The sequence below is a fragment of the Passer domesticus genome, chromosome 4, assembly GCF_036417665.1.
Source record: "Passer domesticus isolate bPasDom1 chromosome 4, bPasDom1.hap1, whole genome shotgun sequence".
In the NCBI taxonomy this organism is placed as follows: domain Eukaryota; kingdom Metazoa; phylum Chordata; class Aves; order Passeriformes; family Passeridae; genus Passer; species Passer domesticus.
The window spans coordinates 24,560,759-24,586,932 of NC_087477.1; the positions used below are offsets into that span (position 1 = coordinate 24,560,759).

At 45.9% G+C, this 26,174-nt stretch overlaps 2 protein-coding genes across 2 annotated transcripts; both read right to left on the bottom strand.

Annotated features, from left to right (window-relative positions):
- Positions 1–5,173: 5,173 nt before the first annotated feature.
- On the bottom strand, positions 5,174–11,436 carry LOC135298738 (17-beta-hydroxysteroid dehydrogenase 13-like). Its single transcript, XM_064416602.1, has 7 exons — positions 11,112–11,436; positions 9,104–9,211; positions 8,421–8,552; positions 7,677–7,783; positions 6,849–6,986; positions 6,445–6,561; positions 5,174–5,738 (listed from the first exon to the last, which is right to left on the bottom strand). Exons 1-7 carry the CDS (start codon positions 11,319–11,321, stop codon positions 5,651–5,653), a joined length of 900 nt encoding a protein of 299 aa, XP_064272672.1. The 5' UTR covers positions 11,322–11,436; the 3' UTR covers positions 5,174–5,650.
- Positions 11,437–14,695: 3,259 nt separating this feature from the next.
- Positions 14,696–26,159, bottom strand: LOC135298742 (17-beta-hydroxysteroid dehydrogenase 13-like). Its single transcript, XM_064416610.1, has 7 exons — positions 25,843–26,159; positions 23,449–23,556; positions 21,895–22,026; positions 21,156–21,262; positions 16,762–16,899; positions 16,370–16,486; positions 14,696–15,418 (listed from the first exon to the last, which is right to left on the bottom strand). Exons 1-7 carry the CDS (start codon positions 26,050–26,052, stop codon positions 15,331–15,333), a joined length of 900 nt encoding a protein of 299 aa, XP_064272680.1. The 5' UTR covers positions 26,053–26,159; the 3' UTR covers positions 14,696–15,330.
- Between the last annotated feature and the right edge of the window lie 15 nt (positions 26,160–26,174).

The following is a 26,174-nucleotide window of genomic DNA, read 5'->3' on the forward strand; positions in this document are numbered from 1 at the left end:
ATCTAATGTTTTTAGCTTTTTCTGGCCCATACTACATTGCCTGCTACAAATCATGATGCAGCCTTCTTCCAGACAAGTTCATTAAAATCCCCTTAAAATTGTACTTGTGTTTAAAAGGGCTTTTGGTACAATTTAATGTCTAAGAGAGAGAGGAGGATGGAAGTGGAAATGTGCCACATGAGCAGATGTTCAGCTGGGAAGATAACATTAATGATTAGGCTGTGCAGCCAGAACTGGTGTTAACAGCACGTGCATGCTTTAAGGATTTAGAGAACTGAGCTACACATAAATACTTGCTTTTTCCCCTTCCTTGTTTTTCATACCAGAGGAACTTGAATCTTGTCTTTTGCCAGTATAATTCCAGTGTAACTACACAGAAATCATGGAAAGAAAATAAATGCAGACCAACACATCTGTGTAATATTAAAGCCAGCTATTACAAGATTTTCGATTTTTCACCTCTCTTAGAATGCAGGTGTAAGTTCTATAAGGCTCAAAAAAGTCCTTATGTACTGTATTCCAGGTCAGCACTGTAGAGGGAAGCAGCAGCAACTCATCATGAAAAAGCAATGTTGCCACCAAAGGATTAGTGCAAGCTCCTGCTCAGGTTTTGGGTTTGTCTCCCATTAGAGATTACCTCTTGATTAGCAAACTGGGAGGCACTGGTGAACATGAGTGTCTGGAATTCCTTTATATAAAAATACTGCCATTATTTGGCAGTATTTGGCGGGGGTGGGACGCACAAGACAGATGATGGACTTTGGATCTGGTTAACATAAGAGATTTGATAACAGGATGCCTTGGCAAAAGCAAACAGAACTTTGAAAATTAGATCTAGACTGCAAGAAGATTAAATCAGGCTAACCAGAAAAATAAAATCTCATTAAACTCTGCAAGCAAGATGCATTCTTATATGCATACATTTGTGTATGTGATTTTAACCTAATCGTAGTACACATTATTAGTCTCCCTAAAATAGTATGTAAGTGTTTGTTTGCTACAATAAAATTGGATTGTGATCACTGAATCAGTCTCCCCATCTCTCTCCATTGCCTCTGTGTGAGGAAGAGCCAGCCTGACTGGCTGGGCCCCTGGAACTGAGTGTGACAGTGAGAGAACCGTGTTTGGGCCCACAGTCACCTGTCTGATGTGACTGACAGGTGAGCCAGGGGAACTAAAAATATGGGAAAGGAAATGTCGAAAGAGAGAGACGTCTATGAAACCACAGAAACCTTCTGGGCAGGCTTGACTCCCCCATCCCAAAGAAGGACCTTGAGTCACTTTGGCTCCCGTCCTGGCGAATACCTTTTAAGACATTGAAAAAGCAAGAGTAGTCTGGGGCTGTATCCTCTGCAGATGCCGCTGGTCTCCTGCCTCACTCTGACTCTCCCTGCCCACTTGAAACTGGCACCTCTGATACTGAAGAGCTGCCACAGCCATCGACCTTGCCCCTGCCCAGGCCTAGGAGGGCAAGGCATTCTTTCTCATGGTGGTTGGCAGCCTACATCGCTGACTGTGGCTCTAGCAGTGAGGAGCCCTTTGATCCAGGACCCGTAGATTCAGACTATGAGAGTGATCCATTCCCTCCTGATCCTTATGATCACTGGATGCAACTAAAGAAAAAGACTTTTAAGGAGGGGGATGTGAGAAATGACTGCTCACTTTAAAAATTTAAGAAGGTTTATTAAACCTTAACAAAAATACAAGGACTGTGAAAAACGAAAATTACTTGTTTTTAAAAAAATTTAAAGTTTAATAGTAATAAAATGGTTATAAATATAGTAATAATATTAGAGTAATAAAAATCTGGACATTTAGGGTTAGGACTATATGAGACAATAAAAACAAAGAGTTACGGACAGTCCGGGTACCTTTTTCTGGGCAAAATAAGCCCAAAAATGGACACACATTAACAGAGGATTAACCCTTAAAAGCAATAGCCTGTTGCATATTCATACACCTCATACATGATGCATAAATTCCATTCAGATTCTGACCACTGAAGCAGTCTCCCCGTCTCTCTCCATTGCCGACAACTATTGTCACCAGATTATTTTTGAGCATTGAGTATATCTTTCTGTTGCAACACCAGTTTAACTAGAATGTTTCTTGAAAAAATTTTGACTGTGGTGTTTTAGAAAATGGTCAGCTACCAGCTGTGAACATTAAAAGGCTGAGAACACAGAGAGGAAATGGTTTGCACAAGAACAAGTTTAATCCTACAAACACCTGTCTTCTTGGCTAAATGTAAGCTTATTCATACTCTGGTAGAAGTTTTGCAGTAAAGCTACAATCCTACAATTCTCTTGGTGATGAGCTCAAACAAAGCAAGAGACTTGCTTGGAAAAATGCATAGTCAGATAATAGATGCATTTTTATGGTCAGATAATAGATAAGAGATTGAAGGTACTGTTGAGTTTGCAGGTGTGCCCAGGACAAGGTGAGAGATGAGTGAATCTGACTCCATTTTCTTAGAAGGCTAAATTATTATGATATGATATAATGCTATACTAAAACTATACTAAAGATAGAGAAAGGATACAGACAGAAGGCTCAACAAGAATGATAATGAAAGCTTGTGACTCTCCATAGTCCTGATACAGCTGGACAGTGATTGGTCATTAAGTGAAAACAATTCACATGAAACAATCACCTACCACATTTCAAAGTAGCAAAACAGGAGAAGCAGATCAGATAATTATTATTTACATTTTTCTCTGAGGTCTCTCAGCTTCCCAGGAGAAGAATCCTGGGTAAAGAGATTTTTCAGAAAATATGATGGTGACAAGGTACCAAAAAGCTGAGACAGAATTTTTGCAGACAGTTTTGTAACACTGTGAACCACCAGTAATCTCAGATGCTTAATTTCAGTGGAGAAGTAGTAAAAAACCACAAAACAATACAAAACCCCACTGGGTTCAGGAGATTCTGTGCATTTAGAAATCCATGTTCTGAAATGCTGCCTAAAATTGCCTGGATTTTTATGCACACAAGTGCTACCTGCAAGCATTAAAAATTATTGTCCTAGTCATGACACTGGGGCCTTGGTGCTAGCAGACAGTGGCACTGAGAGGTACAGCCCTGATTTTCTCTTGTAAGTGGCCTAGGTTTGTGCCAAGAAACACAGGATGAGATGATTCTCCTAACATTCTGAGTAGAATTCAAGGACTTTGGAAAAATGTGGCAGAGCCAGTCTCCAAAGTACTCTCAGACTCTGCTAAAGAGACAGGCCAGGTGGCAGTGCTGTGGGGAGGTGCAGTCCACGCTACTAGAAATTCTGTAAGTAGTTCACCTTTATGCCTCTTGCTTTGGGGACCAGAGCCCCTGTCACCTGGCAAGGCGGTCCCAGCCCCACTGGCAGCAGCCCCTCAGGGAGTACACAGTGCACCTGGCACGTGAAATCCCTCACTCTGCTGTGCTTTTTTTAAAGCAGAACAGCTGGAAGAGCTGAGGGAGGAGCTCCACAGACCCCTAGCCAACATCATGGTGCTTTTAACTGAGCTGTTGCTCATCGTGTTTGAGGGAGACTACACTGACTCCAGCACAAAGATTAAGCACTAGCCGCTTCCTACTTTTCTCTTGGAACCTGATTCTCTCCTTAATTAACACATCAGCATTTGTGCCAGACCCCAATTGCACAGCTCAGTGGTGCTGTCCTTTTCCTGGCACAGGGCTCCAGCCAGTGCTGGGGCCAAGGAAAAAGACACAGGGAGGACAAGGAAGCACCAACTCCAAGAGACATTTCAGCAGGAGGCAAAGCACAGGGCCAGAGTCACTAACCTGACTCATAAGGAGTCCTTAGGCCAGGGTGTGAGGTACAATTCTTCAGATTTGGGACTTAGCTGTAGGTGGCTGCATGAAACCTACTCACACGGACTCCTGCTGGGCACCCATGGGTGATCAGAGTTTTGGGCTAAGCTTCAGCTGAGTGTTGTGGGCAGAAAGAGAACTGAGGAGCCTGGGAGGCTTGGTGCCTCAATTCTGTCAGTGGTGCTCAGGAGATGAAACCTTAAGTCCTTGGTTGTTGTCCGGTTTTTATGCCAAGCAAAAGACTTGGAAACGTGGAGAAGAGCAAGTAGCTCTCATTTGTGACAGGCCTGTCCTCTCGGAAAGAGCTGAGTATGCAGCTTAAATAGAAGGAAGAAAAAACAACTTTCAGATTAGACAAAAGTCACTAAGTCACTCTTCTCAGATTTGAGGGATGCCACTGAGGCAGGGAAAACAGACTTATAAAATAGCTTACTGAAAATGCATGCAAATTGTACTCCTTTATTGTTCAGGACTCAAAGCATGCTTCTTTCAAATGCTTTGGGGGTTGGAGGGTCCTGGTTTTAAATACTAACCACATCTAACACTCTCTGAAATTTGTTTACCTTTTCTTTCTTTTCTTTTTGCTTTCTCTATGAAGCAAAATCCAAAGCTGGGAACTTGAACTTCACTCACCCTGAGTGTCCTGTTACATGAATGTTCCATGAGCAAAAAGGAAACTATTTTTGTGTCATTTAGCTCATCTAGCAACTATTTGTGCTGATGGCAGCAAAACATTTACCTGTTGCCAGCTAAGTGCAGGAGGGGCTGGGTGGTGAGGGCTCTCCCTTTTCTGAAGAAAAAGAACAGAACAAACTTGGTTTACAGAACAACTTGAAGGGCTCAGGTGAACAGGACAGATTCCAACTGTGCCAGAGGTGGCAGCGCATTCAGGCCTGCCTGGGGTGGCTGTGGGCCAGCAGTGCCTGCAGCAGGTGGGAGTTGCACAAGTGGGTGCACAGATCCTCTGTGCTCTGGAGAGGTCTTTGACCCGTGTGTCAGCAGCTGCTGCTCTCTTGGACCCCAGGCCACAGACCTTCATGGATTTCAGCTCCTGTGCCATCAGAGCAGGCCCCTGGCTTGTGGTGAGGAGCTGTGTGAAGGCTCGTGTGGAGCCTTCCCCTGCACCCCCTGCCCTGGCACTGCCTTTAAGCCCTGGGCCCTGCATGGGTTGCACTTGTGGCACCCAGTCATTTGTAGAGAAACATGGCACTCTTTTCATGAGAAGGTGTTTTAAAGATGTCTGGGAAGTGCAGAGGAGCAGTGTGAGCAATGATACATGGAAAGGTGTATTCCTTGATGCTGTACCTTCAATGCATCTCTAGGACCTGATTATGACTTTCACTGCCAAGAGACACTGTGGTCCTTGTGTTAAAGAACTGCATTTATTCATATAAAGGCATATTGATGATGCAAATGTATAATTGATAATCTATGTAATTAGGTATACTACATATACACCTGTATTATTTCAGGTATTTCCTACAAAAATATGGGAAATTCAGTGTTCATTAGAGCATTTTATAATTCAACGATATAAACTGAGGTGAAAACAGGCTACCCACCTTTGTGGGAATTCCTGCCTGCCCCGGCACAATGAGACAAAGGTGATGGGATGTACATTCAAAGCAGCCCTTCCAGAGCTGCATCACTGCTTTGCTAACACTCCCTGTTATGCAGGTGTGTTCCAGCTGCAGGCGTGGGAGAAGCCCTTAGGTGTGCCTGGGAATGGTGGCCTGGAAGCAGCTGCCTGAGCTCTGTTCTGAATCAAGGCAGCTGAAATATGCTCAACATATTCTCTTTTCATTGGTGCCTCTGGGAAATGAGAATCAATTCTTGCTTTTCACTGGGTGCTTCTCTGCCCAATGATGGCATCAAACTTGACCTCAGAGATCTTCTTCAGAAGGTTCATGGCACGTTCTGGAAACACCCTGGAAGAGAGAGTAACATGAAATGAAAAGTGGGATAGAAACTTAAATGATGGGGAAAAGTGTCACTGCAGGTGAGGGAAGAGCTGGTCTGGCAGCAGAATGCATGCACACATATGAACTGAGACTTTGTATTAAACTGGGCATTATTTCCTAAGGACATGTAGGCCTCATCAATCTCTGACAAGTTTTAACTCAAATCCCACCCATCTCTTTTTATGACAATTCCAGGACAGGTATGTACCAACCATGATTAAGGCTGCAATATTGCTGCAGAATCCAGAAAGTTTTCATACTAAACATAGGCACAAGTATTTGCTTTCTCTTTGCAACAGAGCCCTTTAAAGGCAATTTTCCAACCTCAATGGCCTGAATTTTTGGTGTTGACGGAGAAAAAAACAGTCAGGTCCTCATCTCATTCTGGGGCTACGCTGGGGCTGCTGTTTCAGAGAATGTGGTGGCCTGCAGAGCAGTGAAGCTCTGCATGGACACCAGTCAGCTGCAGCAAGTGGTTCAATGCAAAGGGCTGTGAGAGGGCCCAACAAAATCTCAAAATGATGCCTGCCGTTGCCACTGGAAAGAACCACTGCATTATTAACTACTTAGTGATATGTTCTAAAATACAACTTAATCTTGAATCAGATTTTGCAAGTTTGAGGGTGGTACACTCATCAGGTTACAGTTGATACATTTTTTTTGTCCTACTCACTTTTCAAGCAGTAAACCAATGCCCTGATTTGATGGAACAAAAACCATTTTCTTGTTGGTCACTATTCCTTCCATCAAAGCCTGTACGACTTCTTCAATCTCCAAAATCTTTCCAAGCCTACACAGGAAAGCAAACACATAAGAGCTGCAGTGATAAAATAGGGTGGTACCAGCTGATCTAGGAGGCTTCACAAATGTACAAACTCAGGTAATTAAAATGCAACAATTACATGGACAATTAAACAACAATTAAAGCAACAATTAAAGGACATTGCTGATGTTCTTCAGTCAATGATACAAACTGTTGTTATACAGCCAGTTGGAACAGAGGCCTAAAGCTGGGGATAATATGCAGGGCCTTGATGCAAGGAAGGAAACACAGGAATGCAGAGTAGTGAGAGTTACCTTGTAGTGGGGTTTTTGACAAATCCAGTGTTTATAAAAACTGGACAAAGGCATGTTGTTTTTATTCCATCCTTTCCCAGGGCAGACAGCTCCTCTGTCAGAGCTTTATGAAATCCAACTGCAGCAAACTTGCTTGAGCTACAGGAAGGAAGAAAGTACAAATGAGAAGACAGAAATCCTATTTCTACCTTTCTACCACTGCAAATGGCTTTAACAATCATACGCACACAGTAGCGGATAGGATGCAAAAACCTCAAAATAATCCAGCTGAGAGGCAGAGGAAGGACTATATTACCCTTCTGTGTGCCAGATTGTAGTGCTGCATAAGGTATTGAAACTTGTGGAGTAATTGTGGAAAGCAGACAGGGTGTCAACAGGCAAACAAAGCAGAGATGAAAACATCAGGAAATCTTAGAAAACATTAACTAGTGTGTGTCAATTGACGCACATCCAATTCTTCCCATGAGAGAAGATTCTTGGAAGGAATGCATCATGAATGTCTGAAATTAGGAAGAATGGGCAGGGTAGAAATGGAGATTAACCTTTGACTACTTACAGTACCACACGGGAGTATCTCAAATCAACTGTGTGTGCTTTGAAATAGTGGGATATTATGCAAGCAAAATGTAGAGGAGGTACGACCTGCCACGGAAATCAGCATGGGCCTTAAGTTTCAATAAATTCCAAAGAAAATAGATATCACATGAGTATTCCTTCATACAAACACTGCTCACGATTCAGTCAGAGCTAATTACTTGTTACTTCCTGATGGAAAAGATGCAATTAAATTTTTTAAAAATTAAGCAAGCTGATTTCAAGATGACTTACCAATATACCACCATGTAAGGAATCACAAAATGACCTGCTGCTGAAGCCACCGTGACAATGTGCCCATAGTTGTTGTTCATCATGACTGGCAGGAAAGCTCTTGTGGTCTTGGAAGTCATTTAAACCAAGAGGCAAAATGCATGGGACAGAAAGGAGGAAAAGAACATTGTTTTCTTAGGCATACTCAGCACTGACCCTCAATGTTATTCACTAGGTGGCCAAAGCCATCCCTAAAGCTACGAGCTGCACAGCACCTCAGACTCCCAGAGCCACAGGGATACCTGCTCTCTGACCCTTGGTGCAGCTGGCAATCTGCTCTCCAAAGGCTCCAGCAGTTGGCTATAAACAGGAGATGGTTTTCACATCTTTCCTTTGCTGCTTTTAAGGTTTCAGGTGTCAGCAGAAATTCTGGCAGGGTCTCACCCCCAGCACGTACAATAAACCACTTGTCAATCTATGGCTTCTCTTTTCTTCTGCCACAAACAAGAACTGCTGAAACCCTCCCAGCCTGTCAGCCCCACGACTCCTCTGACAGAGGCCTTCTGTGTGTGCTGCAGATGAGGCTGTCTCCAGCCAGCTCACATCAGGAAGAAACCATTCCAGTTTCCAGCACACAGTCTGCTTGGGTGCCCCTGGGCTATAACAGTTCATTTGATCATTTCACTGCTAATAATGGTTGGTCTCAACATGCCTCCTCATTGACACTCCCAAAAATCTGTAGCTAGAGATGGTGGTGGCCCTTACCCACATGTGACCCAGAATGTTGACTTCAAACATCCTTTCTATCTGGTGCTCCTGAGTCGAGAGGAAGTCGGCAGTTGTAATCACACCAGCATTGTTCACCAGGATAGTCACATCCCCAATATCCTTCTTCACCTTTTGGAGAGAAAACAAAAGCCCAAAATTGAGTCTGTCATGCAGGAGGGAAAAAAAAAAAAAGTAAGGGTGGAGAAGTTGAACCATAATTAAATTCTTAACATTGCATCTCCAAGGGAGAGGGAGATCATGCCACATTTCCAGATGTGGCAGGAACTTTGCAGTAGAGCCATGGAATCTGGTTTAGATCTGATTCTTCCCCATTTATTAATGCCAGTGGACTGTGTAGTCACTCTTGCAACTGTTTTGAGGCAGCTGGACCACAGCTGTTACAGTAAAATGTTTCATATGTTCTCAGTGCTGTCTATGTTCCTTCAGGGGCTGGAACCCTAGAGAACAAATTTGGCAAGGGGATGTGATATACTGGAGCTTCCCGAATAGGATGAGACTGGCTGTGATCTTGGAAATGTTACAGCACTCTGTGTCCAGAGAGCAGCAAGGAGTAGAGAGCTTCCAGGATTTGTGTACAACATGTCTTCTCTAGTTTTCCTGCCTTCTCTGGGAATCAAGCATGGCTGGGAAAGCCTTTGGCCATGCCCCTGCTGCCCCACCTTGTCTGCAGCACTGTAGATCTCCTCCCGTTTGCTGCAGTCCACCACGAAGCTCTGAACAGTGGCTCCCAGCTTCTGGCATTCTGCTGCTGTCTCCTCAACACCGTGCTGGAAGAGGCAAAGAGAAAGACCCCGTGCACAGTTGTCCCCTCACCACAGCTGGGCAGCAGAGGCTGAAGACATCCCTGGATTGAGCAACCACTGCCCAGCCCCTGAACAGTTCATGGCTATCCAGGGAAAGAGCTACAGGTGGGGTCGTTGAAAGAACAGGCACTCCAGTTGGAAATTTTGAAGCTCTGTAGAGATGACTACCAGGAAGGAAATCACAGAATCATGAAATGGTTTGTGTTGGAAAGGATCTTAAAGACTATATAGTTCCAACCTTCCCTTGCACTGGACAGGACACTAGATCAAGTTGTCCATTCAATCTGGCCTTGAACATTTCAAGGGATGAGGCATCTATAACTTCTCTGGGCCACCTGTTTTAGTACCTTACCATCCTCACCGTAAATAATTTTTTCCTAATATCCAATCAATCCTCATCTCTTTCAATTTGAAGCCATTTCCCTCTGTCCTATCACTACATGCTCTTGGATATACTCTCTCTCCATCTTTTTGTAAGCCCCCTTCACATACTGGAAGGTTGCAATTAAGTCACTGAAGCCATCCATTTTCCAGGCTGAGCAATCCCAATTCTCTTAGCCTTAGGGATGTGGCAACAAGAGTGAGTTTGGCTTGGTAAGGCAGACAGAGCAAGGCTGCACAAAGGGGCACACGCTGCCTGTCACAGCACAGCAGGCAGCACTGTGAGTGTGAACTGAGCTCATGCAACACAGGCTGACACCCCGAGGTGTGGAGAGTGGCTCTATGTGTTTCTGTATTCACATGCTGGGTGTGAGAAGAGCCACAGTTGTATTGGGTCTGGCTGAGATGGAATTCATTTCCCCATAGCACCCTCACAGTGCTGTACTTTGCCCTGGTTCCTAGGAAGGGCTTGATAACACACCCGTTTTTTGGCTGCTGCTGAGCAGTGCTGGTGCAACATCATTGCTGCGTTCCCAACATTCCCCGCCCCATCAGTACAGCCTGGGAGGGACCCAAGTAGGAAAGCAGAACAAAACTGACTGAAGGGATATTCCATATCATATGGCAGCTCAGATATAAAAGCTAAGAAAAGGAGGAAGAAGAGGTGGGGCATCTAGTATTTACAATGTTTGTCTTCCGGAGCAAGCACCCCCCAGGATGTGGGCAGTCATCTCTTGCTGATAGGAAGCAGATAATAATTTTTTTTCTATTTGCTTCTGTGCACACAACCCTACAGCTTTGCTTTAGCAAACTGCTTTATTTCATCCTACAAGCCATCATTTCCCATGTTATTTCCTCTACCCAGTCCAGCTGAGAAGAGGGGATGATAGAGCAGCTTGGTGGGCACCTGACATGCATCCAAGGTCAATCCACCGCAACTGTGTACAATGCAAAGAGACTTTCCTTACAGGACTGCACTTGACACACACAGAACAGAAGCTTCCCTCTGTTACTGTATCAGCTCACTAAGCCAGGGCAGAAATGATTTTGCTGTTGTCTTTTCCCCAGGTACCAGAAGGCTGTGCCAGTGGGGCCCTGTGCTGGGGTCTGAACACAATTTTTTTTTTTTTTTGTTGACCCAGTGTGTCAGAAATAGAAAGCCCAGCCTTTCACTCATCCTGTTGCACCTACACCCAGCAGTTTACCTTGATACCTTCTGAAAACCATGCTGCATGTTTGTATCTGCCCATCCTCCACTTGCCAAGGTCCTTTACTCTTGCAGCTGCCCAGAGGGCAGCCGGGCTCACACACAGCCCGGCACAGGGATGCTGCTGACGAGAGCGCAGAGCGAACACATCTCCCAGCAATGCACACAAAACACCCGAGGCTACAGAGAGAACAAGCGGAGGCAGACCTGCTCCTCTCTGCAAACAGCCTTCTGGTCTCAGGTCACACGGAGCGAGGACACGAGCGTGTCCTTTACCTTATTGATGTCCCACAGCACCAGCCTGCTCTGGCGCTTGGCGAACTCCAAGGCGGTCGCTCTCCCGACGCCATGGCCAGCGCCCGTGATGAGCACCAGCTCCCCGCTGAGAGACTTTCTCCTCACGGGCACGAACAGCTTCACGAAAGCCTCCAGGTAGGAGAAGAGGAGCGTGGCCAGGAACAGGAGCAGCTCCAGAAACAGATTCATCGTTTCCCTGGAGCTCCCTCGAGCACGGGACTGAACTTTAATCTCTTTTGAGGGGCCCCGCGGGTTGCTGATTTACCCGCTGCCGCCTCGGTGCGCGCCGCGGGTCCCGTCCGCTCCCGCAGGATCCACCCCCGCCCCGTCCGCAGCGCCAGCTCCGCCCAGCTGTCCCACCCGCAGCCCCCGCGGTCCCTGTGCTGCTGGCCCTGTGGTGGCCCTGCGAGGGCGGTGCAGAGGGGCTGCAGTCTGCACCCCAACCTGCCCTCGCAGAGCCACGTTCGCCCTGCAGCTAACAGGACGTACCGGACGTGGCTAAAGAAATGTGGCTTTTAGGGCGTTTTCTGCTCCCTTGGCTAAGGAAAACACGGACGATAGAGGTGTGCGAACCCCTCTGTGTTCTGCCCTTGGTTTTGATCTGCCAGTCGCCCCAGGTGTTCATTCTCTGCTTTGTTTGTCCCCACACAGGTGGCAGTGCCTTGCTGTTCCTCTCTCAGGCCCCTGTATCAAGGAAGCAGCAAAACATGTTCTTGTTTGTCATTTGCCGCAGGTGGGAAAGGGACGGAAGTGGCAATAAAATTGCTCATCCAGTTTACTGACAGAAGCATCTTGATGGTCTTTTCAACTCTGTACTGTAATTCTTTAGAGTTTTTGTGCTTTGTACCTGTCGAGTCGCTCAGTGCTGTGAGGTCCTTGAGCAGTTTTCTTCATGGTCCCTCTTTCCATTGCATCTCTGCAAAGTCTGCATGGTCAGCAGGCTTTGCACCCCACCATCCTCTTCCAGGTCCCTTAAGGAAAGCTGAATGAGTCAAGTCCTTTCAACTTCTGGAACTCCACAGGTGAGCTCTTGCCTAGCTATTTGTCTTACTATGTCTTTTATTTAGTTATCCATACTCAGACCTTCCATCTTATGCTGCAGCCACTTAGTTTCCATAAGTCCTTTAAAAAATGGCATTAAATTGCATGAATTTGAATATTTTTATTTAATTTAGTCTAAATCACACAACTCACACTTGGGACTCACTTGTATATAATGGAGTATCCAGAGCCTCAAGCAGAACAAGAATGCTTATAGGAAATAGGAGAAAAGTACTTTCAGGTGTTTCTTCCAGCTCTACCAACGTAACTCAAGGCCTTTCCTGGAAAGTATTGCTGACCTTACTCCTTTACTTTTCAGTTAGAAAATCTGATGTTTTGCAGTCATGTTCAGCATTTTATTTAAGGATATTTTTGAACTGCTTGGGGAAGAGTGAAGGGTTCACAAACATCTAACAACTGACCAAAATCGTGTCCAGTTAAGATTACAGTTTTTGAAAAGTATTTTTGCCCTGGTGGTTTGGCTGCAGCTCACCTTGCCTGCGGGAGACTGGGTCATTTCCAGCACAGAGATTTCGGGCTAGGCGCTTCCTACTTTTCTCTTGGAACCTGGTTCTCTCCTTAATTAACACATCAGCATTTGTGCCAGACCCCAATTGCACAGCTCAGTGGTGCTGTCCTTTTCCTGGCACAGGGCTCCAGCCAGTGCTGGGGCCAAGGAAAAAGGCGCAGGGAGGACATGGAAGCACAAGAGACATTTCAGCAGGAGGCAAAGCACAGGGCCAGAGTCACTAACCTGACTCATAAGGAGTCCTTAGGCCAGGGTGTGAGGTACCACTCTTCAAATTTGGGACTTAGGTGTAGGAGGCTTGGTGCCTCAGTTCTGTCACTGGTGTTCAGGAGATGAAGGCTGAAATCCTTGCTTTTACATATGTTTCTTTATGCCAAGCAAAAGATTTGCAGCCATAGAAGACACAGAACAGAACCACAGCCACACACGGAGTACTGCACAAGTTGCCTTGCCCAGTAATTCCTCTGGGCTCTGAGACCCTGGACTAGATCTGGCAAAGCAGGAATCACTACAGTCTCCCCTTTCTTAGGAGCAAGTGTGCTAAGAAACAGACTCTGCAGAAGAGCACTGTCATCCCCAAGATGGATTTTTGTTCCAATTTAATGCTGCCATCAGAATCTAAATGTTGTACAGGGCTAGTGGGAATGGTGTGCCAGGAGAAGCCAAGCATCTTGTCTGATGTGTCCTACTGAAGCCAGTCCTTCCCTAGTCTAAGAAAAGGGCCAAGTCATCCAATGTTGCTTTTCTCCAGGGTCTTCCTGTAGAGTCACTGGACTGTGACTCCTTTGAGCAAGGATTCAAGTCATGAAACAGAAGAAATGTGGAAGGTGGGTAGAAAGAGAGACTAAGCTGCGTGGGAAGTTAAGAATGCTTGCCAGCCCTACAAGAGAAAGCTGTTAAGTACTTACAATTCTGTAAAGTACTGATTTAGCTCTTATGTTCCAGTGAGTGCTAAGGGCAAACATTTTGGCTGGTATGCTGCTTGCTCGGACAGATCTTTTGAACTTTTGAAGCATCTGTATTTTTAGACTTTTTGACTCCTCACTAAGTAAGAATAGATGAAAGTGAACATCAAAAAGCCACACAGATGTGGCTTCAAGTGTCTCATATGTTACAGGACTGTCATGGTAGCAAGAGGCCAATATGCACTCAAAAAGAAGCAGGGGTGCAACCCCCCACATTTTGGTTTGTTTTTTGAATGAAAACCATGCCTAAATATTCTTTGATTGGCTTATAACCTTTTTTTTAATGTCCTGAATTTTGTGAACCCCCTTTTTTCCTTTTCTGTCTCAACTACAGTAATCTTGCACAAGAACTGAAGCTGGGAAGTGTCCTGTTACATGAATATTGCATGGGCAAAATGGAAAAAAGTTGTGTGTTATTTAAGCTGTCAACAGTGCTTCTACCTGTTTCCAGTTAAGAGCAGGAGGGGCTGGGTGGTGAGGGCTCTCCCTTTTCTGAAGAACCTGTTTACAGAACAACTTGAAGGGCTCAGGTGAACAGGACAGATTCCAACTGTGCCAGAGGTGGCAGCGCATTCAGGCCTGCCTGGGGTGGCTGTGGGCCAGCAGTGCCTGCAGCAGGTGGGAGTTGCACAAGTGGGTGCACAGATCCTCTGTGCTCTGGAGGGGTCTTTGACCCCTGTCTCAGCAGCTGCTGCTCTCTTGGACCCCAGGCCACAGACCTTCAGGGATTTCAGCTCCTGTGCCATCAGAGCAGGCCCCTGGCTTGTGGTGAGGAGCTGTGTGAAGGCTCGTGTGGAGCCTTCCCCTGCACCCCCTGCCCTGGCACTGCCTTTAAGCCCTGGCCCTGCATGGGTTGGTTGCCCTGCCTGGCCCTGTACCTCACTGATCCTGATGTGGCTTCCCTGGGGACTGCCTCATCCCTGCAGCCTGGGCTGGTGTTTAGCAGACTCTGGCTGATCCTTTCAGCAGTGCAGCATGTGCTCCACTGGTACTGGACATGGATACCACTTTCATTGCTGAGAGACACCTTTGGGTTAGAAAAAATTATTTATTTGTAATATGGAGTGTTGATGGTGCTAATGCATAATTGATAAATGTTGTAATCAGGCATTACATTACAAATAAGGCTGTATTATCTCAATAATACAAATAATTAATTCAATAATGCTCATTATGAATGCACACAGAACTGTAAGTGTTCATTAGAGCACATTTTTTTTTAAACTTAAAATTATTAAGTGAGATGAAACAGGCCACCCACCTCCTCTATAAATTGCTTTTTGCAAGATGCTTTTGCTCAGGGATGAGTCCAGGTTAACACGTTCTCAGGCAATCCCTTTGCACTCGGCTAAGGAGTCCCAAACAGGGGCTTTGTGGGCATCCTGCCTGCCCCAGCACAATGAGACAAAGGTGATGGGATGTACATTCAAAGCAGCCCTTCCAGAGCTGCATCACTGCTTTGCTATTATGCAGCCTGCTATTATTACACCTCATGCAGGTGTATTCCAGCTGCAGGTGTGGGAGAAGCCCTTAGGTGTGCCTGGGAATGGTGGCCTGGAAGCAGCTGCCTGAGCTCTGTTCTGAATCAAGGCAGCTGAAATACACTCAGCACATGTTCTCTTTTCACTGGTGCCTCTGGGAAATGAGAATCAGTTCTTGCTTTTCACTGGGTGCTTCTGTGCCCAATGACTGCATCAAACTTTGGAATGGTCATCTTCTTCAGAAGGTTCAGGGCACGTTCTGGAAACACCCTGGAAGAGAGAGTAACATGAAATGAAAAGTGGGATAGAAACTTAAATGATGGGGAAAAGTGACACTGCAGGTGAGGGAAGAGCTGGTCTGGCAGCAGAATGCATGCACACATATGAACTGAGACTATGTGTTAAACTGGGCATTGTTTCCATAGCTCTCATCAATCTCTGACTAATTGAAGTCCATTCCTGGCCTTTTAGGACAGTTCCAATGCCAGGTATCTGTGAGCAGTATGTGAACTGCAATACTGCTACAGGATCCAGGAAGTTTGAATATTGTACATATGTAGGTGTGTATTACATTTCATGCTCTGAAAAGCAGCAGGCCTGTGGAAGGATGAGATTTTAAAACTGAGGTGGAGTTCTCACTCCTAAGATTCCTCCTTTTAAAGAGCTTTGTCTCTTTATCCCCCTGTCCTAAATTATGAGCAAAAAAAGCAGTTATTCTAAGTGCTTTGACAGCATCAGTTTTGACTTGCCTATGCTTCTGCAGACTTGCACTCTCAACAAACAGCTCTTGGAGATCCAAAATTATTGAAAATATTTTTCCCACTGCCTGGTGTTTGGTTTAGCAAACAAGAAACTACCAAGTGTTTAATGAGATACTATAGGATTTAACTGAGAATCTAACTTAGTTGTTTGGATGTGAATTCCAGATTTGGAACTGGAGCTCTGGTAAAAACACCTCCACAGAGCAGCTGCACTGGATAATTAAGTTGTGTGGGAGGATAAATCTTGCTTTACATAGCAGAGAGCAGTACAGTCCTTTTGAAACAATGTTCTCAGGCTCTGTGGCCTCAGTGCTGACATAAAGAAACAAAACCTAATAAGCAGCAGGTCCTCAGCTCCTTCTGGAACTTCTGCTGACTCAGAGGTTACAAGTTTGAACCTTGTATGCTCAGGTAGTAATGTTGTTTCCACATCTATTGTTTAATTTTCCTTTGTACTTACATTTCAGTAAACAAAGCAATGTTTAGCTGTGGTGGAACAAAAACCATTTTCTGGTTGGTCACTATTCCTTCCATCAAAGCCTGCACGACTTCTTCAATCTCCAAAATCTTTCCAAGCCTACACAGGAAAGCAAACACATAAGAGCTGCAGTGATAAAATGGGGTGGTACCAGCTGATCTAGGAGGTTTCACAAATGTACAAACTCAGGTAATTCAAATGCAACAATTACATGGACAATTAAACAACAATTAAAGGACATTGCAGATGTTCTTTAGTCAACTATACAAACTGTTGTTATACAGCCAGTGGGAACAGAGGCCTAAAGCTGGGGATAATATGCAGGGCCTTGATGCAAGGAAGGAAACACAGGAATGCAGAGTAGTGAGAGTTACCTTGTAGTGGGGTTTTTGACAAATCCAGTGTTTATAAAAACTGGACAAAGGCATGTTGTTTTTATTCCATCCTTTCCCAGGGCAGACAGCTCCTCTGTCAGAGCTTTATGAAATCCAACTGCAGCAAACTTGCTTGAGCTACAGGAAGGGAGAAAGTACAAATGAGAAGGCAGAAATCCTATTTCTAACTTTCTGCCATTGCAAGTGGCCTAAACCATCAACATCCTCTCAGTTGCTCAGGTGCTGTTTAAGGTAACATCTAGGGAAGGGGTGAGGGCTGGTGCACCTCTGCTCTACCTTATATCCTAATCCCTACCCCTTACTGCCTCTATGTGCTCTCTATCCCTTTACCCCTCTTTCTGCTCCTTGTTATGTGGAGACAAAACCCTCCAAATAATATAATCCATCTGAGAGGCAGGGCAGGGAATATTCTAACTTTGCCTGTGCCAGAGTGTAGTGGATTAGATATTGAAACTTGTGGATTAATTGTCCAATGCATAGCAGGTATCTCAAAAAAGGGCACTTCAGTTGCAAACAGACAGACAAACATTAGGAATTCTTAGAAAATTGCATCTGAAGTGCATCAATCAATGGACATCCTGTTCTTTCGCATGAGAGAAGATTCCTAGAAGGAATGCAGCCTGAATCTCTAAAATTAGGAAGGATAGGCAGGGTAGAAATGGAGATTAACCTGCTACTGTTTAATTGTACCATACAGGAGCATCCTGTAACAGTTCTGTGTGACTTTTGAAATAGAGAAGCATTATGCAAGCAGAACTGAGGAACAACCTGCCATGGAAATAGGTGTGGGCCTGAGGTTTAAATCAACTCCAAAAAAGGAAAACAACAGAATCAGTTTGTTAATTGCTATGGATTTGGCAATGTAATCCCAGTAAAATCCCTGGCTGAAGAGTTTGTGCATTGCTGACAGTGAGTGACTCTCTAAGAGGGAGTATTCCTGGGAAAAGATTGTTCTAAGGAGTGTTCCCAGGGCTGGACGTGATGCAGGATGGTAACACAGTCTAACAGGTTTTTGGTGCCTGCACCATGATTTTCCTGACACCTTTCAAGTAGAAAAGTAATTTGATGTCATGATGGCAGAAGGTTGGCGGGGAGGTCGGCAGGGAGGACCTCATGGTGGGAGGCTGTTACAGGACACCCAGCCAGACAAACAGGCAGGTGAGGTGTTCTACAAGCAGCTGGCAGAAGCCTCATGGTTTCCAGCCCTTCAACTTGCCAAATGTCTGCTGGAAATATAACACGGCAGAGAGGAAGCAGCCTAGGAGGTTCCTGGAGTGTTTGGAAGACAACCTCCTAACATAGCTGGTAAGAGAACCTACTGGAAGAGGTGCCCTGGTAAACCTGTTGTTTGTGAACATAGGACTGGTGGGTGATACGGTGGTTGGTGGCAGTCTTGGGCAAAGGGACCACAAAACGTCAGAGTTTTCAATAGTGGGTGAAGCAAAGAGGGGCACCAGAACTTCCACCTTGGATTCTGGTGGGCAGATCTTGGCCTTGTTTAGGACACTGATTGACAGAGTCAGTCCTGAATGGTAAAGGGGTACAGGAAGGCTGGATATGCTTTAAAAAGGAATTGTGAAATATTCAAGAGTAGCTCATCCCCATGTAGTTGAAAGACAAGTGGTCAGGGGAAAAGATCAGCCTGGTTAAACAGAGAACTTAGGCTGGAACTTCGGGGAAAAAAAAACAGTGTATTCTTTCCAGATGGAGGGTCAGTTAACTTGGGAGGACTATAAAGATGTTGTGAGGTCATGTAGGGAGAAGATTAGAAGGACCAAAGCCCTACTAAAACTTGGCCTTAGAGACAACAAAAAAGTTTTCTATAAATACAGCAAAAGGGGAGTCAAGGAATGTCTCCATCATTTGTAGAACGCAAAAGGCAGTGTAATGACAGAGGAAGAGGAAAAGGCAGAGGAACTTAATACCTTCTTTGTCTCAGTCTTTAATATTTTCCAGCTGTCCCTCAGGATTCTCAGCTCCCACAGCTGGAAGTTAGTGACAGAGAGCTGAGGGAAGGGTCACCATAATCCAGGAGGAGATGGTTAGTGATCTGCTGTGCCAATTCGACACTCAAAAATCTATGACCTCTGATGGGATCCATGCCAGAGTAATGAGAGAACTGTTGAAAGAACTTGCCAAACCACTTTCAATCACCTACCAGCAGTCCTGGAAAAGTTTCATCTGGCTGGCAATTAGCAAATGTAACACCCATCTACAAGAAGGGGTGGAAGGATTATCCAGAGAATCACAGGCCTGTAAGCTTAACCTTGGTTGTCGGAAAGGTTATGGAAGAGATCATCCTGAGTACCATTACAAGGCACATACAGCACAACCAGGGGATCAAGCCCAGCCAACAGGGATTTATGAAAAGAAGGCCCTGGTTGATCAACCTGATCTCCTTGTATGACAAAGTGGCCCACCTAGCAGATGAGGGGCAGGCTGTGGATGTGTCTATCCAGGGTCTGTCTAGACTTCAGTAAAGTGTTTGACACCATCTGCCACAGCACCCTCCTAGAAAAACTGACTGCTTGCAGCTTGGGTGGGTTGACTCTTCAATGGGTAAAAATCTTCTGGTTGGCTGGGCCCAGAGTGCTGTGGTGAATGGAGATAAATCCATTTGGCAGTTGGTCACTGGTGGTGTTCCCCAAGGCTCCACCTTGGGCCGGTCCTGTTTAAGGTCTTTATGGATGATCTGGACACAGGGATCAAGTGCTCCCTCGGTAATTGTGAAGAAGACACTGAGCTGATGTGCTCAAGGGATGGAAGGCTCTGCTGGAGACCTGGACAGACTCCATCAGTGGGCTGAGGACACAGCTGCAGGAGGCTCAACAAGGTGAAGTGTCAGGTTCTGCACCTGAGCCATGCAAGGACACAGGCTGGGTGAGGAATGGCTTGGGACAGAAAGGGACACCTGGGTGCTGGTTGACAGCAGCTGAACCTGAGCCAGGGTGCCCATGTGGCCAAGAGAGCTGATGGCACCCTGGCCTGGACCAGCCAGCAGGACAGAGAAGTGCTTGTTCCCCTGTACTGGGCTCTGGTGAGGCCACACCTCGAGTGCTGTGTCCAGTTCTGGGCCTCTCTCTTTAAAAAGGACATTGAGGAGCTGCAGTGTGTCCAGAGAAGGGAAACAAGGCTCATGAAGGGTCTGTAAAACATGTCTTATGGGGAATGGCTGAGGGAGCTGGGTTTGTTTAGTCAGGAGAAGAGTAGGCTCAGGCCTCACGGCTGTCCCTGAAAGAAGGTTGGACAGAGGTGGGGTCAGTCTCTTCTGCCATGCCTACAGTAAGAGGAATAGAAGAAATGGCTTTAAGCTGAGACAAGAGAAATTCAGATGAGATATTAGAAAAAAATCTTTTCACTGTCAGGGTGATCAGGCATTGGAATAGGTTCCTCAGGCAGGTGGGGCAGTCACCATCCTGCAGATGTTTAAGAGGCATTTGGATCTGGCACTGGATTGTAGCATCCCATGAACTCTCTCCTCTCAGTCAAGTCCAAAGTCCTCTGCCCTGGCAAGGGCAGTGACTAACTACCATAGAGTAGGGAAAAGACAGATTCCCACATGGACGTCCCCTGGTTTCCCCTTTCCCTGTCCCCTCACTGGCTTGCTACCACTGGTGGCCAAGTCCCCGACCCCCGCCTAGAGACCAATCCCCTTTGCCCTGCCTTTAGCTCTGCCCCCCACCCCTTCCCCTTCTTCATCTGCCTGCACCTCGTGGTTGTGCTCTTTTTCTCTGGGTCCCCTTCAGCCACGTGTGATATACTCTGCTGGAATAAAACCTTGCAAAAAAGAGCCTCTCTTGCCTCTCTTACTGAGCCAGCTGTGGTAAGTGTTGTGTGGGGATCTGGCTGCATTGCCTGAATGTTAAGCCAACCTGCTCTTCTACAGGAGAGGTTTGTTGGGAACACATAATAGGCAGCAGCACCCACCATTCAATACCAGCATTTTTACTGGATGATGTGGTTTAGGGGTTACAGTGGCAGTGCTGGGGGGATGGTTGGACTGGATGATCTTAAAGGTCTCTTCCAACCCTGATGATTCTATGATTCTATTTTTACACTCTACAGTCAATGCCACAATGGTAAAAAGATCAAAAGCTACTCAGTACAGGTTCACTTGACAACACTACAACAATCACAGAATAAATACATTCTAAGAAGGAGAAGGAAAGAAGATACCTTTTTTACTAAGCAAAAGTCTGCATTGGTGGGGGGAGGAAACAGGAGAATCTTTCATTAGTAGATGTGTTACATGACTATTCTTCCATACAAACATTGCTCGTGATTCAGTCAGAGCTAATTACTTGTTAATTCCTGATGGAAAAGATGCAATTAAAATCTTAAAAATTAAGCAAGCTGATTTCAAGATGACTTACCAATATACCACCATGAAAGGAGTCACCAAATGACCTGCTGCTGAAGCCACTGTGACAATGTGCCCATAGTTGTTGTTCATCATGATTGGCAGGAAAGCTCTTGTGGTCTTGGAAGTCATTTAAACCCAAAATGCATGGAACAGAAAGGAGGAAAAGAACATTGTTTTCTTAGGCATACTCAGCACTGACCCTCAATGTTATTCACTAGGTGGCCAAAGCCATCCCTAAAGCTACGAGCTGCACAGCACCTCAGACTCCCAGAGCCACAGGGATACCTGCTCTCTGACCCTTGGTGCAGCTGGCAATCTGCTCTCCAAAGGCTCCAGCAGTTGGCTATAAACAGGAGATGGTTTTCACATCTTTCCTTTGCTGCTTTTAAGGTTTCAGGTGTCAGCAGAAATTCTGGCAGGGTCTCACCCCCAGCACGTACAATAAACCACTTGTCAATCTATGGCTTCTCTTTTCTTCTGCCACAAACAAGAACTGCTGAAACCCTCCCAGCCTGTCAGCCCCACGACTCCTCTGACAGAGGCCTTCCGTGTGTGCTGCAGATGAGGCTGTCTCCAGCCAGCTCACATCAGGAAGAAACCATTCCAGTTTCCCAGCACACAGTCTGCTTGGGTGCCCCTGGGCTGTAACAGTTCGTTTGATCATTTCACTGCTAATAATGGTTGGTCTCAACATGCCTCCTCATTGACACTCCCAAAAATCTGTAGCTAGAGATGGTGGTGGCCCTTACCCACATGTGACCCAGAATGTTGACTTCAAACATCCTTTCTATCTGGTGCTCCTGAGTCGAGAGGAAGTCGGCAGCTGTAATCACACCAGCATTGTTCACCAGGATAGTCACATCCCCAATATCCTTCTTCACCTTTTGGAGAGAAAACAAAAGCCCAAAATTGAGTCTGTCACTCAGAAGAAAGAAAAAAAAAAAAGTAAGGGTGGAGAGGTTGAACCATAATTAAATTCTTAACATTGCATCTCCAAGGGAGAGGGAGATCATGCCACATTTCCAGATGTGGCAGGAACTTTGCAGTAGAGCTATGGAATCTGGTTTAGATCTGATTCTTCCCCATTCATTAATGCCATTATTAATTGTGTTCCACAAACTGTGCACACTTTGTACCATGTAGTCATAATTGGTGTGGGAAATGGATTTGTGCAGAGTTTTCACGGCCTGACAGAAGTTCCACCCAGTATGCATCCATATGCAAACTTTGAGACAAGAAATGCTGACTTAGAAATGCCATGGAAGAGGACAGATATTGTTAAGAGAGAAATGGAGCTAGAAAAAAGTTTGAAAGGATGGCCTTGCAAATAAGACTAGATAGTTTGGAGAAATAGAACTACGAATGATGCATTGTATTGGGCCCCACAAGGGTTGGTTTTAGATGATTGATTTTAAGGCATCTACAGCATGGTGTGGCAGAAAGCTGATTGGCCAAGAAACACTTATAGCGTATTGTAATTAGGAATCAGTCAGCTTCTGATTGTGATGGCGTGAATTATAACATCTGTCTTGTCTCACTCTTCTCATAAGACTGAAAATTGAATAAAAGTTTTTAAAATGCCTCTCAGTTGCCCCATCTCTGGGTCAAGAAAAGGGTATTGTCCAACACTTGGGACCACAGAGGTACAGACTGTTCTGAGGCAGCTGGACCACAGCCATTACAGTAAAATGTTTCATATGTTCTCAATGCTGTCTATGTTCCTTCAGAGGCTGGAGCCCTAGAGAACAAATTTGGCAAGAGGATGTGATATGCTGGAGCTTCCTGGATGAGACTGGCTGTGATCTTGGAAATGCTACAGCACTGTGTGTCCAGAGAGCAGTGAGGAGTAGAGAGCTTCCAAGGGCTTGCAGGATTTGTGTACAACACATCTTCTCTAGTTTTCCTGCCTTCTCTGGGAATCAAGCATGGCTGGGAAAGCCTTTGGCTGTGCCCCTGCTGCCCTGTGGCAGCAGCTCTCTGGCCACAGGGAGCAACACGTAACTTTCCCAGGCCTTTCTGAGGAAGGCTGTGAGAAGATCAGAGAAAAGAAGGAGAAACAATTCTTATCTTTACTTGCTGGACCTGTTGTTGTGAACATCTGCAATGTGTTATTGAGGGTGTTTTTTTAATTAGCCAATGATCATGGTATTTGGATTGGAGGACCAATTAGGTCGAACTGTATCATAACTGTCTATAAAAGCAATGGGTTTCTTATAAATTATAATAATATAATAAAGAGATTGATCAGCCTTCTATGAATCATGGAGTCAAGCTGGGGGCCCGTCGTGATGACCTTGCCCCACCTTGTCTGCAGCACTGTAGATCTCCTCCCGTTTGCTGCAGTCCACCACGAAGCTCTGAACAGTGGCTCCCAGCTTCTGGCATTCTGCTGCCGTCTCCTCAACGCCGTGCTGGAAGAGGCAAAGAGAAAGACCCCGTGCACAGCTGTCCCCTCACCACAGCTGGGCAGCAGAGGCTGAAGACATCCCTGGATTGAGCAACCACTGCCCAGCCCCTGAACAGTTCATGGAAAGAGCTGTGGATGGTTTTGCTGAGAGGACAGGCATTTCAGCCTTAAATTTAGGATCTGCATGTAGTGACAGCCAGAAAGGTAGGGTGGCAACAGGAGTGAGCTTGGCTTGGTAAGGCAGACAGAGCAAGGCTGCAGAAAGGGGCACACGCTGCCTGTCACAGCACAGCAGGCAGCACTGGGAGTGTGAACAGCTCAAAAATACAGGCCTGGCTGACACCTTGGGATATGAAAAACTGGCTCTATGTCTTTCTGTATTTGCATGCTGGGTGTGAGAAGAAAGGTGCCCTCCACAGTTCACAATGTAGAAAGATTTTAATTTCAGGATGACCTTTGATACACACAGGTCAGAAGCTCCCTGAAGTCATTACATTAACTTGTTAAGCCAGAGTAGAAATGACTTTGTTGTATCCCTGTTCCCAGGTGCCAGAAGGCCATGCCAGTGGAACCTGTGCAGTGAAAAGCTCTAGGTCACAAATAGCCTGGGACAACTCAGCAGTCCCTCTAGTGAGTGACTGGGCAGCTGTCCTCAACACCAGCTGCTCTTTAATGCTGAGAGCCCCCAAGAAGGAGGCCTTGTCAAGGCACTTGGGTTGGAGGAGCATACTCCTAAATCCTCTGCAATCCACAGCCTCCCTTGATACTGTATTTCAGTTCCTGCTGTTATATTTGCCCAATTATCCCATTAAAAAAAAAAAAACCACAACAAAATTAAATGTAGCAGCAATTTTAATTAAGTAGCTTAAAATATATAAAATTGAATACACTTGAAATATTGACAATATAATTTGGTTAAAACAAGGAATAATCAGGTTCTGATAATAGTGCATAAGCAAAAATAACCATGCGGGGTACCGAGGGCAGGGCTTGACCCCTGTCACCTCGTGTAGAAACTTGCCAAGCCAAAGTTCCCTCTTTTATGCTGCATGTCATCACCATCTCCTCCCATTTCAATTCACCACACTGTATCTCCACCCTCATCATCACCTTCACCACGCATGCTCCACCATTTTTTAGGTGGTCACACCATTTTTTAGGGGTCATCCCTGATGAAGGCCTCTCCTCTTCCTCGATGTTCTTTGATTCACCTTTTGCATTACACACGTGCACCAAGCTGGTATAATGTAAGCCAAAGCTAATATCATACAAGCCAGTATTATGTTCTAGCATCAAAGCAATACATCTCATACAATTAATATTTTCCTGGATGTCCAACCAAATTTTCCTCTCTTCCAACTAAATTTAGTAATAGTTGTCTCTTGCTTCTTCCTGTTCTGAACATCTGCAGGAGAAGGGGGGGAGCCCCTCCTCTCCCTTTATTTCTTGGCATTACGCCTTTAACTGTTTTATTATTTCCAAATATTAATTACTGTATCGATATTGATTACTGTTTCAATTTTATCAGCATGAATCACACCTATTTATTGCACTGCTGACACCCACGCTTACAATCTACTTCCCAGCACTAAAGCCAGGTGTCGCTCACTACTAAATTTATACCTAATCTCCCCATTCCATCCCGTGAACATGAACAATTCTGTTTCACTGCAGCCCTGTACACTTTGGGAGAGCAGTGCCATACCCCCTCCAATGTCTGATCTTAGGTATCATGGGTACCAGGAATAGACACTGAAAATGTACAACACTAACTTCCCTGTTTATCCATCCTCTCATCCAGCTTGTCTCAGGTTTGGTGTATTTTTGTTTGTGGAGGGCTGTTTTACAGCTTCACGATGAACTCCTCGGCTGAGCCGGTGTGTCAGAAACAGGAAACGCAGCCTCTCCTCCACCCTGGTGCACCTACACCCAGCACCTGGCCTGGATTTCTTCAGAATGCCATGCTGCATGTCTGTACCTGCCCATGCTCCACCTGCCACGGCATTTCTGCATTCCAGTCAAACCATCAAATCAATCAAAGAGCTTGGGCCAGTGTAAACATTTAGAGAGGTGCCACCTATGCTTGCAGCTGCCCAGAGGGCAGCCGGGCTCACACACAGCCCGGCACAGGGATGCTGCTGACGAGAGCGCAGAGCGAACACATCTCCCAGCAATGCACACAAAACACCCGAGGCTACAGAGAGAACAAGCGGAGGCAGACCTGCTCCTCTCTGCAAACAGCCTTCTGGTCTCAGGTCACACGGAGCGAGGACACGAGCGTGTCCTTTACCTTATTGATGTCCCACAGCACCAGCCTGCTCTGGCGCTTGGCGAACTCCAAGGCGGTCGCTCTCCCGACGCCATGGCCAGCGCCCGTGATGAGCACCAGCTCCCCGCTGAGAGACTTTCTCCTCACGGGCACGAACAGCTTCACGAAAGCCTCCAGGTAGGAGAAGAGGAGCGTGACCAGGAACAGGAGCAGCTCCAGAACCAGATTCATCGTTTCCCTGGAGCTCCCGCGGTGCCCGAGCTGCGCTGGAGCCGCCGGCGCCGCCCGCCCCACAGCCGGCCGAGGCCACGCCCCCGGGCCCGGCGCCCAATCAGAGCGCGGGGCCGTGTCTG

Excerpts from the sequence above, each read along its gene's own strand:
- LOC135298738 (XM_064416602.1), bottom strand. The coding sequence starts at position 11,321 with ATGAATCTGTTTCTGGAGCTGCTCCTGTTCCTGGCCACGCTCCTCTTC. Across the intron at positions 7,784-8,420 it reads ACATTCTGGGTCACATGTGG|ACCACAAGAGCTTTCCTGCC; the intron begins GTAAGGGCCACC and ends ATGACTTCCAAG. Across the intron at positions 5,739-6,444 it reads ATTGGTTTACTGCTTGAAAA|GGTGTTTCCAGAACGTGCCA; the intron begins GTGAGTAGGACA and ends TCTCTCTTCCAG.
- LOC135298742 (XM_064416610.1), bottom strand. The coding sequence starts at position 26,052 with ATGAATCTGGTTCTGGAGCTGCTCCTGTTCCTGGTCACGCTCCTCTTC. Across the intron at positions 23,557-25,842 it reads TGCTGTGGGACATCAATAAG|CACGGCGTTGAGGAGACGGC; the intron begins GTAAAGGACACG and ends TGCCTCTTCCAG. Across the intron at positions 16,900-21,155 it reads CCTTTCATGGTGGTATATTG|CTCAAGCAAGTTTGCTGCAG; the intron begins GTAAGTCATCTT and ends CCCTTCCTGTAG.